Source organism: Emys orbicularis, chromosome 1 (genome assembly GCF_028017835.1).
Source record: "Emys orbicularis isolate rEmyOrb1 chromosome 1, rEmyOrb1.hap1, whole genome shotgun sequence".
NCBI lineage: Eukaryota > Metazoa > Chordata > Testudines > Emydidae > Emys > Emys orbicularis.
This window is the reverse complement of record NC_088683.1, coordinates 33,267,977-33,282,216: the sequence shown is the minus strand read 5'-3', so window position 1 is coordinate 33,282,216 and position 14,240 is coordinate 33,267,977. Positions and strand designations below refer to the sequence as shown.

General features: G+C 41.7%; 1 protein-coding gene across 1 annotated transcript in view; it reads right to left on the bottom strand.

The window, feature by feature from the left end:
• Positions 1-3,385: 3,385 nt before the first annotated feature.
• Positions 3,386-14,240, bottom strand: part of CPNE8 (copine 8) — a 250,005-nt gene continuing 239,150 nt past the window's right edge. The window contains exon 20 of the mRNA XM_065399630.1: positions 3,386-3,687. Within this exon, the coding sequence (XP_065255702.1) occupies positions 3,499-3,687 (189 nt within the window). The 3' untranslated portion in view covers positions 3,386-3,498. The remainder of the gene's footprint in view (positions 3,688-14,240) is intronic.

Here is a 14,240-nt window from a genome sequence, read left to right as displayed (position 1 = left end):
AATGGGCCAAAAACTTCATGCTCCTCTTCCATAAAAAAGAAAAAAACCCTCTGTATCCTATTTCAGTCAGGATTGGGGTTTTTTGGTAATTTTTCCCCCCACTTGTTTTTCAGTCCCTCTCACTTTGTGTCTCTTTGACTTTTCTGCTGCTTGTGCTTCCTTTCATTTTGCCATTGTTGGATAAGCTCCCAGGGTTGACATACACTTGGAGAGAACACGAAAATTTAGCGAGTGCCTGGAAAGCCTCAAGTGCTTTTAGAAATTCAATTGAATTAAAATTGATCTAAAACTATCAAATCGAGAATTTTTTTTTCTAATTTTTATTTGAGCACATTGATCTACTCTATTTCACTGAATCCTAGAAATGTAGGGTAGGAAGGGGCTTTGAGAGGTCATCAGGTCCATCTCCCTATGTTGAGGCAGGACCAAGTATAGCTAACCTGCTTTGAGCCTGCTTACCAGTTTGGGCCCTGCAGGTGAGTTAGTAGGAGGAATGCCTATCTTCTCCTTGTTTGTGCATTGCTCTGGGGTTTAGGTGTCTGGATGCCAATGGTGAGGCTGCTGTGTGCATGTACAGCAGCAGAAACGTAAGTACCTAAGGAACTTTTACTGCAAAAATTTAGACAGAACGAGTTTGGGCTCCTACAGGCTTTGGCAGCATCTGAGCAGGGTTTTTTGAATACCAGCGGGGACTGATTCTGGGATTCGTGTGCCTATAGTAGCAGTAAGGCATCTAAGTCCTCTTGTGAATCTGGATCCTAATGTCTCATCTCTTTTAATAAGGAGGCAGAGATTATGACTGCCTCCACTTTATCTAAAAAATGCACACCAATTCCGTAGCTAAGATATCAATCATCTAGGGTAGTGGCCATCAGGGTAATCCGCTGGTGGGCCACCAGTTTGTTTACATTTATATGGCTGCCCGCAGCTCCCAGTGGCCACGGTTCACCGTTCCCGGCCAATGGGAGCTGTGGGAAGTGGCGGCCAGCAGGTTGCCCACCAATGATCTAGGGAATATTGCCAACCTGAACTCCTTTTTGTCACTAGGGAGATGGTACTGCGTCTATTCATTACTTCTTTTTATTTTACTTTTCATATTTGTTTGATTTATAAATCACTAGTAGCTAGATAAGATCAATACAGTCATACATAAACATCAAATAGTGCAGATGTAATGGATGTGTATGTTGTGGGAAAAAATTGTTTTGGTTATATACCTATCTCAAAACTGTCATACTGCAACCGTAAAGAATCAAATTAGCTTTAACACTATGCTTTGCATTTATAAAGTGTTATCTGAGTCAGGTCTAAGATATTCAATAGCCTTCATAAACCTCTCTCTTTCTGGAGACAGTCTGATATCTGCTGAATCAAAAATATAAAGAGAACTAAATGATTACAGGAGCAGAGGATAGAAGGATGGCAACCTGTGACTTGAGCTGGAGACTGAAAAAGCTGTTAAACCTGTTGACCATTACAACAGGTTTACAAGTGTAATAACAGAGACTTAGCTATCACATTGGAACAACAGAGGTGCACCATTGTATAATATTAATTTGCTTTAATTACTTGTGAAGTGCTTATTGATACAATGTTTAAAAACATCCTATAAAGAAATTATGGCATGTTTAAAATTAATTTAGAGCATAGAAGGGAAAATAACAACGTAGATTGATACATAGCTTTTATGACGTTCTCTCCTTAATAGCAGTAGTTGCCAGCTATTAAATTTCATTCACGGAACACAAGCCCACTAAAAATCACACATTTTTGTGAAAAAAATTAACTTCATTCTTATGTAAAAACTGGTTTGAAATAAAGTTAAAATAATATTTGTTCTTACAAAAAAGTCCTTGTTATAACAGAATAGTTATCTGAAAAAAGTAATATACAATGTGAGATATTAATTTTAAGTTTTAATATATTTCAAAATGGAAGATTCTGCACTTACATAGTTATAGGTCATTGATACTGCAAATATGTTTTTCTGCAAAAAAATCTCTTTTCATGCTTAAAAAATGCGCCTTACCTTGATACTGTATAGTACAACATATAGAAGTAAGAAACAAAGTAATAAACCAGTTATATGTAAAGAAAACAAGGTCACATTACAAGGTAGTTACAATGATGACACAAAAAATAAAACATTTTTCAGTCTTAACAGAATTTGAAGGCAATTCACAATCATTTCCAGGAATTTTGTGAGATTTAAGGCCATTAATTCTAAATATAATGTATCTTTGACACATATACTCACAATACTGTGAATTTCTTGTAAAAACTGTACATGCAAAACATTTTATAATTAGATACGAACAGGCATATAGTAAAATGTTGGGTCGTTAAATACACAAAACTATTGTGCACAAAGCAATATGGCTGTGCAATTTTAAAATCAGTTAATTCATGAAATATTAGCATCTGTGCACTTCGAATAGCAATGTGATTAGATGACAACAATTGAATCCAAATATTAAGAGCCAGCATCCCTTTGAATGGGCAATCTAGACAATAGGTGACAACTTTACATTTTAAATGGGCGTTAAAACGGTTCATTATAAAAAGTCCGTTGTAATCACTTGAAAATAGTTTTAAGATGCAAAAGTGCTAATGTTATTAAGCAAAATATGAGATGATTCTACTAAGTTAAGTAAGTCAGCTATGGGACTTGAGGTAATTCTTCTTTAATTACGTTTAGTATGCAAGTTCTAGTCAGCCAGCAAAACCTATTTTAAAAAATGTAAACTTACATAAATTTAGAAATTGGAGTATCTCTGAAAAATACATAACCCCCTTCCTGAGGCTTAGCTTTATTAGTAAGTCAAATACAGTTACAGTATTCACATCTCCAGATTTTATTCTCAAATATTGTTTTAAATTTTGACAGATGAATTGACTACTAAGCACTTACGTGAAGCAATTCAGTTATTGAGAAATATGAATGTATTTGTCCTCTTTTTCTTTAGTTTTGCGCTTTTATTTGTCTGGACAATCATTCAAAGAGATATTGCTTCTCCTGTGGCTATAACTATTGCAAGTTAGAAGACACATGATTCAATATTCCAAACTCTTATTCTTAAGAATATTTATAAAAGTATTGAAATTTAAAAAGTAGTAACATGTAAACATTGATACAGAGGAATTGCATTCCTATATATTTATATACACACAGTAGTCAGGGAGAACAATATCTTCTGAGTTGAAACTGTGACTTGTGCTTTCCCCCAACAAATAAATGAAAAAGTAGCTTTTTCAGTCAGAAAAAAATAAGACTTGAAGAGAATAGTGTTTAAAAGCTTTTCAGTTGCTCATGCAACCATATTGAGAATTTTGGTATATGAAGAGAATTTGTTTTGATCCAAAAACTTATCACAAGCTACTACTTCATCCAGACAGACAACAGTCTCGATTCACTGGTTCTTTAAAGTGCACCAGTAGTGAAGCACTGACTCAGTAGCTCTACATGGTTTGTGGCAAGTGTTAAGCATTTTGGAGTAGTCATATCTGAGTCTGTAATACATGAAGAGGGGGTGTGTATGGAGGTGGTGCAGGTGATGGCTTGATTCCTCTGACCCTCATGTAAGAGAGAAACTGGTCTGGGATCTCAGCTAAGACATCTTTAGCAAGTCTGGCCATGCTCAATATATGGTTTCCACTTCTGTCAATGTAATCCCGGAATGGCACAAACTAAAATAAAATAAAAAGATACATTATACATCATATATACCATTGTGCATATGCAAACATATCATATAATATAAAAATTAGGTCGGTCAATCACAGTTAATGCAAGAGATTATTGCAAAACAAACTTGATTAAAAATAGTTGCAATTAATCACAATTTTAATACCACTGTAAAACAATAATAGAATACCAATTTAAATTTATTACAAATATTTTTGGATGTTTTTCTACATTTTCAAATATTTATTTCAATTACAACACAGAATACAAAGTGTACAGTGTTCACTTTATTTTATTATTTTTGATAACAAATATTCTCACTGTAAAAACAAACAAAAGAAATAGTATTTTTCACGTCACCTGAGGTAAGTACTGCAGTGCAATCTCTATTGTGAAAGTGCAACTTACAAATGTTGATTTTTTTTTAACATAACTACACAAAAAACAAAACAATGTAAAACTTTACAGCAGTGGTTCTCAACCTATTTATCATTGTGGGCTGCCCTCCCCGCCCAGAGACCCCCTCCAACAAACTGGAGTCCTGGGTCTGGGAGGCAGCCCAGACCCTGGACCCTGCTGCGCAGGGCTGGGCGGCTGGGGTGCCGGGACCCTGGATCCCACCAGGCTGGGCAGCCGGGACCCCGGGCCCTTCCCGGAACCTGCTGTGCAGGCCACGGGGCCTTTAGCACACAGCTGGGCTGCAGGTGTGTGCTAATTGGTCCACATGCAGCCTGCAGGTTGAGAACCACTGCTTTAGAGCCTACAAGTCCAATCAGTCCTACTTTTTGTTCAGCTAATCGCTAAGACAAACAAGTTTGTTTACATTTGCAGGAGATAATGCTGCCAGCTTCTTATTAACAATGTCACCTGACAGTGAGAACAGGTTTTCACATGGCACTGTTGTAGCCGGCGTTGCAAGGTATTTACGTGCCAGATGTGCTAAACATTCAAATGCCCCTTCATGCTTCGACAACCATTCCAGAGGACATGCTTCTATGCTGACGACAGGTTCTACTTGATAACGATCCATAGCAGTGCAGACCCGACACATGTTCGTTTTCATTATCTGAGTCAGATGCCACCAGCAGAAGGTTGATTTTCTTTTTTTGGTGGTTTGGGTTCTGTAGTTTCCACATCGGAGTGTTGCTCTTTTAAGACTTCTGAAAGCATGCTCCACACCTCATCCCTCTCCAATTTTTGAAGGCACTTCAGATTCTTAAACCTTTGGTCGAGAGCTGTAGCTATCTTTAGAAATATCACATTGGTAACTTCTTTACATTTTGTCAAAATACTATTTTTTATTTATCTTTTTTACAGTGCAAATATTTGCACTAAAAATAATATAAAGTGAACACTGTACCCTTTACATTCTGTGTTGTCATTGAAATCAATATATTTAAAAATGTAGAAAAACATCCAAAATATTTATAATAAATTTAAATTGGTATTCTATCGTTTAATAGTGCAATTAAAACTGCGATACATCATGACTATTTTTTAAAATCTCACAATTGATTGCGATTATTTTTATTATTTTTTTGACAGCCCTAATAGAAATAAGAGATTTGGAGATAGGAAAGTTTTGTTTTAGATAATTAATAAACTTAAAGCAGCTATCTGCAGGAATGTTAATTTTGCTTCATAATGCATATGTTTAAAATAATTTGGTTCACTTTTTTAATCAGATAATAGTAATTATTGCAAGCCTTCCACAACACTTCAAATTTGTCAAGACACTGTTGCCTCAAGCAGATCAATATATCCTCTTCAATGAAAAGGTTTATGGGAAAGAGCATTTCAGCTGGTCCTAATAATCTCTATTGTAATGAGCCATTAATCATTTATACTATGTTTGTGGTATAAATATCAACAACTGTTCCCTTCCTTACTATTTTAGAAAACAATGATATAGTATTGACAACACATGTAGTCTTATATATTAGGTATTTACTATCTCTAATTTGTTTCTGCTGCTCCTAAGATCATCTACTTGACTGATCATTCTCACATCACCCTACTCTTTCTCCTGTCCTGCCCCTTATGCATAGGAAAAACTCCCTATCAAAGTCTGTAAATCTATCACCTTATCTTCCTACAAATGCCTCCTTATGACTCATTTCTGCCAAGATACCTATAGAATAATTGAAACAGATAATGGCTGCCCAGGTGGTGAGCAATTCTGCATACAGCTAATCTATACAAAACTTGCTCATGTTACTGCTATCCTGTTCATCCTTTTCCAACTCCCCAAATGTGTCACACTCATTTACTGCATCTTGTCTAAGATTCTTTGGGCCATGGATTATCTTTTAGTATATGTGCAAGTTGTGCCTGGTGCAATGGGGCCCTGAGCTGTCCATAATCAGTAGGTGCTACTGTAGTAAAAATTAAGTATTATTAACTTATTTCTAGCTCTAGATTGATTAATGATAATACCTATTTAATTACCATGCCAAAATGTAATAGTTTTGTGCTGGATTATTTCCATTTATTACTTCATTTACAAAATGAGGATAGACCCCTTTCTGTGACAGAAACCCATCCCCGCCATTCATCAGCAGCTCACTGCCCTAGTACTGGGATAACAGCAACTGACATTGGTATTTACTCTCTGTTTTCATCTCTGTTGTAACCTACAAAGGTCACAAATTTATAGGTACTACTTGAGAGCCCTTTTTCAACTTTCCATTTCTGAACACATATTTGTAAGCGGTTACAGGGTGGCATACTTTTCTTGTTGCTTTGTACTTTTCAAACAAAGGGATCCATTCCCCTCACTAAAGTTCTGCAGGGAATGAGGATGGGGAGACACTCAGAGAATACTTGCAGCTTCCTGGTCCTACACCACCCAGCTCTAGGGTTCATTAGAGCAACTGAGGGGCTTTTCTAATTTATATCAGTGGGAACTAGTGTAGTGGAGCATTGCTGCATCCTACCCCAGTCCTCTCTCAACACTACCTATAGACGAGGAGACACTTCTGTCAGAGTTATTGCCAGTAGAGAATTCTTGTGCACAACAGGGATTCTCTGGCCCTTTTCAGCCAGAATCCACTGACTTTTTGCTGTCTGAGCAGCACTGAACGAATGGAATGGACTGGACAATCTGGGCTACTAGTTTCATCATACCATATAGGACTTATATCAGGGCATATTTATCTTCCAATTTCCTATAAGGGGATGAGCAGAGGCAACAATTCTTTTTCATCCCACAAAAGTAATTCCTTATAAATAATTTTGTGTATTTTTTCCCCTTATGCATATCCTCTTGATGCAAGAGGATAAGACTTTCCAGAATGCTAGTAGATCCAAGGAGAATATATAAGCAGAAAGTGCTTTAAAGATGACTTTCAAAGGCAATTTCTTCTTTTTAAATAAAAGGGCTTGATTTTTTTTGCTACTTTATTATGTATAAAAGACTGAAAATTTTAATAAAATAAATAAATTTGATTTCATTCTACATCTATTTTACATTAGAAATGTAAGAACATAAGAATGGCCATGCTTGGTCAGACCAATGGTCCATCTAGCACAGAATTCTGTCTTCCAACCGTGGCCAGTGCCAGATGCTTCAGGGGAACGAACACAACAGGGCAATTATTGAGTGATCCATCCCATGTCATCCAGTTCCAGCATCTAGCAGTCAGAGATTTAGGGACATCCAGAGCATGGGGTTGCATCCCTGATCATCTTGGCTAATAGCCATTGATGGACCTATCCTCCATGAACTTATCTAATTCTTTTTTGAGCCCAACTATACTTTTGGCATTCACAATGAGTTCTACAGGTTGACTGTGCATTGTGTGAAGTACTGCCTTTTGTTTTTTTAAACCTGCTGCCATTTAATTTCACTGGGTGACCCCAGTGCTTGTGTTATTTGAAAAAGTAAACAACAGTTCCTAGTTCACTTTCTTCTCCACACCTAGGGTGACCAGATATCCCAATTTTATAGGGACAGTCCCGATTTTGGGGGTCTTTTTCTTATATAGGCTATTACCCCCCAGTTCTGTCCTGATTTTTCACACTTGCTGTCTGGTCACCCTATCCACACTATTCATGATTTTATAGACCTCTATCATCAAGTTGTCTCTTTTCTAAGATGAACAGTCCTGGTGTTTTTAATCTCTCCTCATATGGAAGATGTTCCACGCCCCTAATCATTTTGTTGCCCTTCTCTGTACTTTAAAAAAAAAAAAATAATAGCTGCATTACAATTGGAGAGAGGGGGCAACCAGAACTGCACACAGTATTCAAGATGTGGGCGTACCATGGATTTATATAGTGGCATTATGATATTTTTATTAATCCCTTTCCTAATGGTTCCTAACAGTCCATCAGCTTTTTTGACTCCCACTGCACACTGAGCAAATGTTGGCAAAGAACTATCCACAATGGTTCCAAGATTTTCTTTTAAGTGGTAACAGCTAATTTACAACCCATCATTTTGTATGTATATTTGGGATTATATTTTCCAATGTGCATTACTTTGCACTTATCAACACTGAACTGCCATTTTGTTGCCCAGTCACCGAGTTTTGTGAGACCCCTTTGCAACTCTTTGCAGTCAGCTTTGGACTTAACTATCTTGAGTAATTTTGCATCATCTGCCTATTTTGCCACCTCATTGTTCAGTCCCTTTTTCACATCATTTATTAATATGTTGAGCAGCACAGGTCTCAGGACAGATCCATTGGGGGCCCTTTATTTACCTTTCTCCATTGTGAAAACTGACCATTTATTCCTACCCTTCATTTCCTATCTTTTATCCAGTTACTGATCCATCAGAGAACCTTCCCTCTTATCCCATGACTGCTTACTTTCTGAAAGTCCAAGTACACTATATCAACTGGATCACACTTGTACACATGCTTTCTGACACCCTCAAAGAATTCTAACAGATAGGTGAGGCATGATTTCCCTTTACAAAAGTTTGTGTTGACTGTTCTCCAACATAGTGTGTTCATCTATGTATCTGATCATTCTGTTCCTTACTCTAGTTTCAACCAGTTTTCCTAGTACTGAAGTTAGGCTTACTGGCCTGTAATTGCCAGGATTGCCTCTGGAGCCTTTTTTTAAAAATCAGCATTACATTAGCTATCCTGCAGTCATCTGGTACAGAGGCTGATTTGAGCAATACCAATATATACCACAGTCAGTAGTTCTGCAATTTCATATTTGAGTTCCTTCAGAATGCTTGGGTGATTATCATCTGGTCCTGGTGACTTATTAGTGTTTAATTTATTGATTTGTTCCAAAATCTCCTCTATCAACACCTCAATCTGGGACAGTTCCTCAGATTTGTCACCCAAAAAGAATGGCTCAGGTTTGAGATTCTCCCTCACATCTTCTGTAGTGAAGACCAATGCAAAGTATTCATTTAGCTTTTCCGCAAGAGCCTTATCTTCCTTGAGTGCTCCTTTAGCACCTCAAACTGCCCTGGAGCCAGGGATCCCAAGGCTACAACCTCCCAGGTAAACTGGCTCACAGGGCTACCTGCTCAGGAGTCGGGCAGCCCAGGGAGCTAGCTAGCTCGGGAGTCTGGAAGACCCAGGGTTCCTGGCCTCTGGACAGTCTGCATGGCAAGGCTACCCTGGAACAGCAGACCCTCAGTGAAACTGACATTCAGTGACCAGGTGGGTGAGGTAATAGCTTTTATTGGACCAACATCTGTTGGTGAAAGAGACAAACTTTCAAGTTAGAGACAAGCTTTTGAGCCTGTGTAACTTGAAAGCTTGTCTCTTTCATCAACAGACGTTGGTCCAATAAAAGATATTACCTCACTCACCTTGTGTGTCTAATATCCTGGGACTAACATGGCTACAACAACACTGCAAACAACATTTAGTGACCAGTCAGTTAAACATATTTAATTTTGAAGGCTTACTACTATTTAGCGGAACTTCCCACACCCCCTTAGAGCAAACTTGTTCTGAGGTTGTCAACCATGAAGTATCTACACTGTCAGGTGGAGAGCCTGGGAGTGGAGATGAAGGAGGTGGCCATGGTCTTGTGAGATCACATCCACATCTCTTAGGAACAGCAGTGGAGGTCTGACCGATAGGGCTAGTAGAGTTGAAAAACAATGTTGACAAGGCTATGCTGGGGCTATTAAAATGAGATGAGTGGAATCTTTCTTGACTTTGGACAAGACTATGGGCAGGAGCAAAACTGGAGGGAAGGCAAATCAGGGTAAGAGGAAAGCATCTGTCAGTGAACCTGGGCTGCGACTCACTTAAGAAACAAAAAAGATGACTTTTTTGTTAGCTCTAGTTGCAAACAGGTCCACTTGGTGAGTTCCCCACGGTTGCAAAATGGACCTAGACATACCTGGGTGAAAAGACCACTCCTGGCGACCTGCAAAACAACTTGATCAGGTGGTCTACTTTGAGCTCCCAGAAGGTAAGCAGTTCTCAGGTTGAAGGAACTGGCAATGCAGAAATTCCAAAGGAGGACCGCCTCCTGGCATAACTTTGTCAAATGGTCTCTCCCTTGCTGGTTACATGGAACATGGCTGCTGTGTTGTCTGTGAGTACCAGCAAGTTCATATGCAGAAAGAATGCCTTCATATGCAGAAGGAATGCCATACGAGATAAATGGATGGCCTGAAGGTTCCTGATATTTATATAGAGCCTTAGGCTCTGAGTCTGAAGGGGACCAAGTGAGCTCCCCAACCTAGATCTGATGCATTTGTGTTTAGAGAGAGTAATTGTTGTGGATAGGCAAAGGGACTATCTTTGCAAACATTTGCAGGTTCTACCAACTAGTCCAGCGAGGACAAGAACTGAGCCAGTACTAGAACTACCATGTCTGTATGTTGACGGGCCAGAGAGGCTAGTCAACCCTGTAGTTCTCTGAGGTACAGCATGACACATTGCACAACATAAGTGCAAGCTACCATGTGCCCTAGAAGTTTGAGGCAATTTCGAACAGTGATGACAGGGTGCACTTTTTGATCTAAAGCAATGACCTGCAATATCTGGAACCTCTACTCCAACAGGAAAGCCCTGGCCTTTGTAGAATCCAGGACTGCCACAAAATCCTTTGAATGGACATCAGGATCAACTTCTTTATATTAATTAGCAGACCCAGTGCATTGAAAGTGGATTGAATAGTGTCTATGCTGGAGATAAGAGATAATCTTATCAACTGTCTTATCCGAAAAGAGCAAGGGACCTTCAAATGGGAGGTCTTGAATGGTTTGTTGCACCTCTGAAGGAAGACCTGATGACTGCAATCTATATGAACACTGCATACTGATAGTGGGGAAGCCAAAGATCAAGCTGCAGAGTCTGCAGCATCCAGGCTCGCTTGCAAGTGAACTTAATTTCACAGCAGCTAACTCCTGCTTTACCTCATCAAGGAGCTTGTCTTTGAATTTCAGGATATTATCTCACAGGTTTAAATCTTATCTCAGCAGAGTCTGCTGGTTCATAATCCCAAGCTGTAAACCTTCTGTGGAATAAAGCTGAAGGGAAGTGGTTGTAGAAGTGCTCAAATCCCTGTGAATGGACATATCATCTTTCCACCCTTTTAGCGGTGGGAGGCAGGGAAGATGGGTTTGCCATAAAACTTTGGCAGGTTCCAGGATAGACTCATTAATAGGGAGAGCAGCCCTAGAGAGCCTCCTGCATAGGCTAAAATGTCCATGAGCCTGTGTGACCTTCCTTGCACTTCTTTTGGTTAGACAGCCAGAGCTGCAGCCATCTTCCTCAACAAGTCTTGATATGAGCCCTGACATCATCAGGAGGGGAAGAAGTAGACTCAGTCACTAATGCCCCATCAGGAGAAGATGATGAACAGGCTAAGGGTTGTTGAGGCGGTCCTCCCTCCAACTCATCCACAGGAAAGTCCTGAGTGCATGGTTCCCTCTGCATAGTACCAATCCCGGTACCGGGGGGGAAGACGGTGACCTTACTGCAGACGCTCCCAGTGCCTAGCTGACATAGAAGAGCAGGAAGGAAGGGAGTGGAGAACCTCTAGGATGTGGACGGAAGCCCCGCGGGATCCAAAAGGGCCACTGATATGGAAGCAGGACCCAGCTATGTGCAGGTCATTGGTAATTAAAGTGCTAAGGCTGTGGCTGGTACCATGGTGGGCATGTTCGTGTCGAGACGCATATGATCCAATCTGAGTCTGTTGAAGAGTTTGCTTCCTGAGGCCGCGGTGGAGTTGACACTGTCAGTATCGGGGAGACCGGCTCCAAGTCTGGAGATGTGGGTACTGGCGAGAACGTTGCTGGCTTCCCTCTACATGGAATCTATGGAGAGAAGCTGCAACTGTAGAAGTCACCTGTACTAAACAGTACACTGGGGTTGGAGCCGGGACTGTGGAAGCGTGCATTTCTTCCAATCCCGGCACTGAGTGAGATTCCTGAACAGCAGGGGAAACTGGTATCGACAGGTTAAGCAACTCTCTGGCTGCCGCCAAAGTCTCAGGTGCAAACTGCACTGGAAAGGGCTCCTGAGTCTGAGGTACTGAAAGGTGCACTGATCCCTCAGGGATTGGTCTCAATGGACCCATCTTGGGCTCTGGAGTCAGCACTCCATCCTGGCTTATTGACTGTGTCTGGGGGTGCCTCTTCTTTGAGTGCACCTCCAAGTCCTAACCTCGGCTAGGTGCCTTCACTGTAGACTTCGAAGGCCCCATTACTCAGTGTTTGGGAAACTTACGTTTTCTCTTCTTGGGTACCTGTGGCTTTGTCTTCACTACCCGCCGATCCGGCGGGTAGCAATCGGTTTTTCGGGGATCGACTTACCGCGTCTAGTCAAGACGCGGTAAAATCGATCCCTGATCGCTCTGCCGTCGACTCCGGAAATCCACCTCGGCAGGAGGCGGCAGCGGAGTCGGCGGCAGCGCGGCAGCGGTCGACTTTCCCGCGTCCTCACCGCTAGGTAAGCCGACCTAAAATACGCAACTTCAGCTACGGTATTCACGTAGCTGAAGTTGCGTATCTTAGGTCGGAACCCCGCTGCAGTGTAGACCTAGCCTGTGACTAGGCTCTGCCTCTGAACTCAGAACAGGGTGAGCACTTCTAGCTGAATTGGACATGCTCAGTACCCGTACTGAGCGGGAAGGTTCCCATGGTGGATGAAGTGCAAACTGCATAAGTAGTTACTTGAGTCTTGCAGCCCTGTCCTTTTCTGATCAAGGTTTGAATCCCCGACAAATGTTACATTTGTCACTCACATGCGCCTTTCCCAGATACTTAAAGCACCTGAGGTGTGGGTCACTCACAGGCATAGACTTGTTACAGGAGTGACAGGCCTTGAAGCCAGGATAATAAGGTGTTTAGTCTAGTACTGCCTGGTACCCAACTGGAAACTGTTAGTAATTTTCTATAATAGGATTATCCTAAACTTATTCTTATATCTAAATCTATACAAATACATTACAGTAGACTAAAAACTAACTCTACAGGTACTACTGAGGTAAGACTTGCAGATGCAAAGATTGGAGCTCCAACAATCATCACTGGTGGAAGGAAGGAACTGAGGGGCGTCAGGGGCACCAGAGGAGGCTCACACTGCCCCAACAGGTACTGCTGAGGAAAAAATCTCTGACAACTGTGCATGAGACGTGTACATACCTACAGAGGAATGGACGTGTACAATGTACTTGACTCAAAGAAGAAAGCTTTGTTACTTTCACATGTATAGTTATGGTACCTATCAATTTCATGGCCGTGAAAAATGTGCCACGGACCGTGAAATAAGCCCTTCGCTGTGAAATCCAATCTCCCCTTGTTCCTAGGAGCGCCCCAGCAAAGGGGGCTCCTAGCTCCGGCTGGGCTGGGGAGGGACAGGACTTCTCCAGCCCCTGTGCAGCCACTCTGTGGCAGCGGGGAAACCAGACCCACCTCCGGATGCCCCCGCCGCCCTGCTGCAGGATGCTCTGGAACTGGACAACAGCCCCAGAGGTTCCTGCAGCTAGAGGAGACTTGTGGAGGTGGGTCCGATCTTCCCCCTGCTGCTGGGAGTGCCCCAGCAAGGGGGCTCCTAGCTCCAGCTGGCCTGGGAAGGGACAGGACTTGTCCATCCCCTGTACAGCTGCTCTGGGATGAGGGGGAGACCAGACCCACCTCTGGGTGCCTCCCCCTGCTGCAGGACACTCTGGGACTGGGCAACACCCCCAGAAATTCCTGCAGCTGGAGGCGGCTTTTGGAGTTGGATCTGATCTTCACTGTGCTGCTGGGAGTTCCCCACCAAAGGGGGCTCCTCGCTCTGGCTGGACTGGAGGAGGGACAGGACTTGCTCTCGGGTATCTCTCCCGGCTGCAGATAGCTCCGCACCTCTTCCTCCCCACTCGCTTCCTGTCCCCCTCCCTTTGCAGCTGCCTGGGGAGGGGACGTTGTACAGGGAACTCCCCGCCCCCCGCCCCTTCCTGGTGCAATTATTAGCTTATTTCAAGAAAAATAAAAAGTGAGGCACTTGACAGAATTTTTTGATTGACACTTTACAGCAGCAAATTGCACACAGGGCTCAACTCATTGATTGGTAGATATGGACATTAGGGAGGTTTTGTAGTGGTCTCAACTGACTGTCTACCAGAAGACACATGC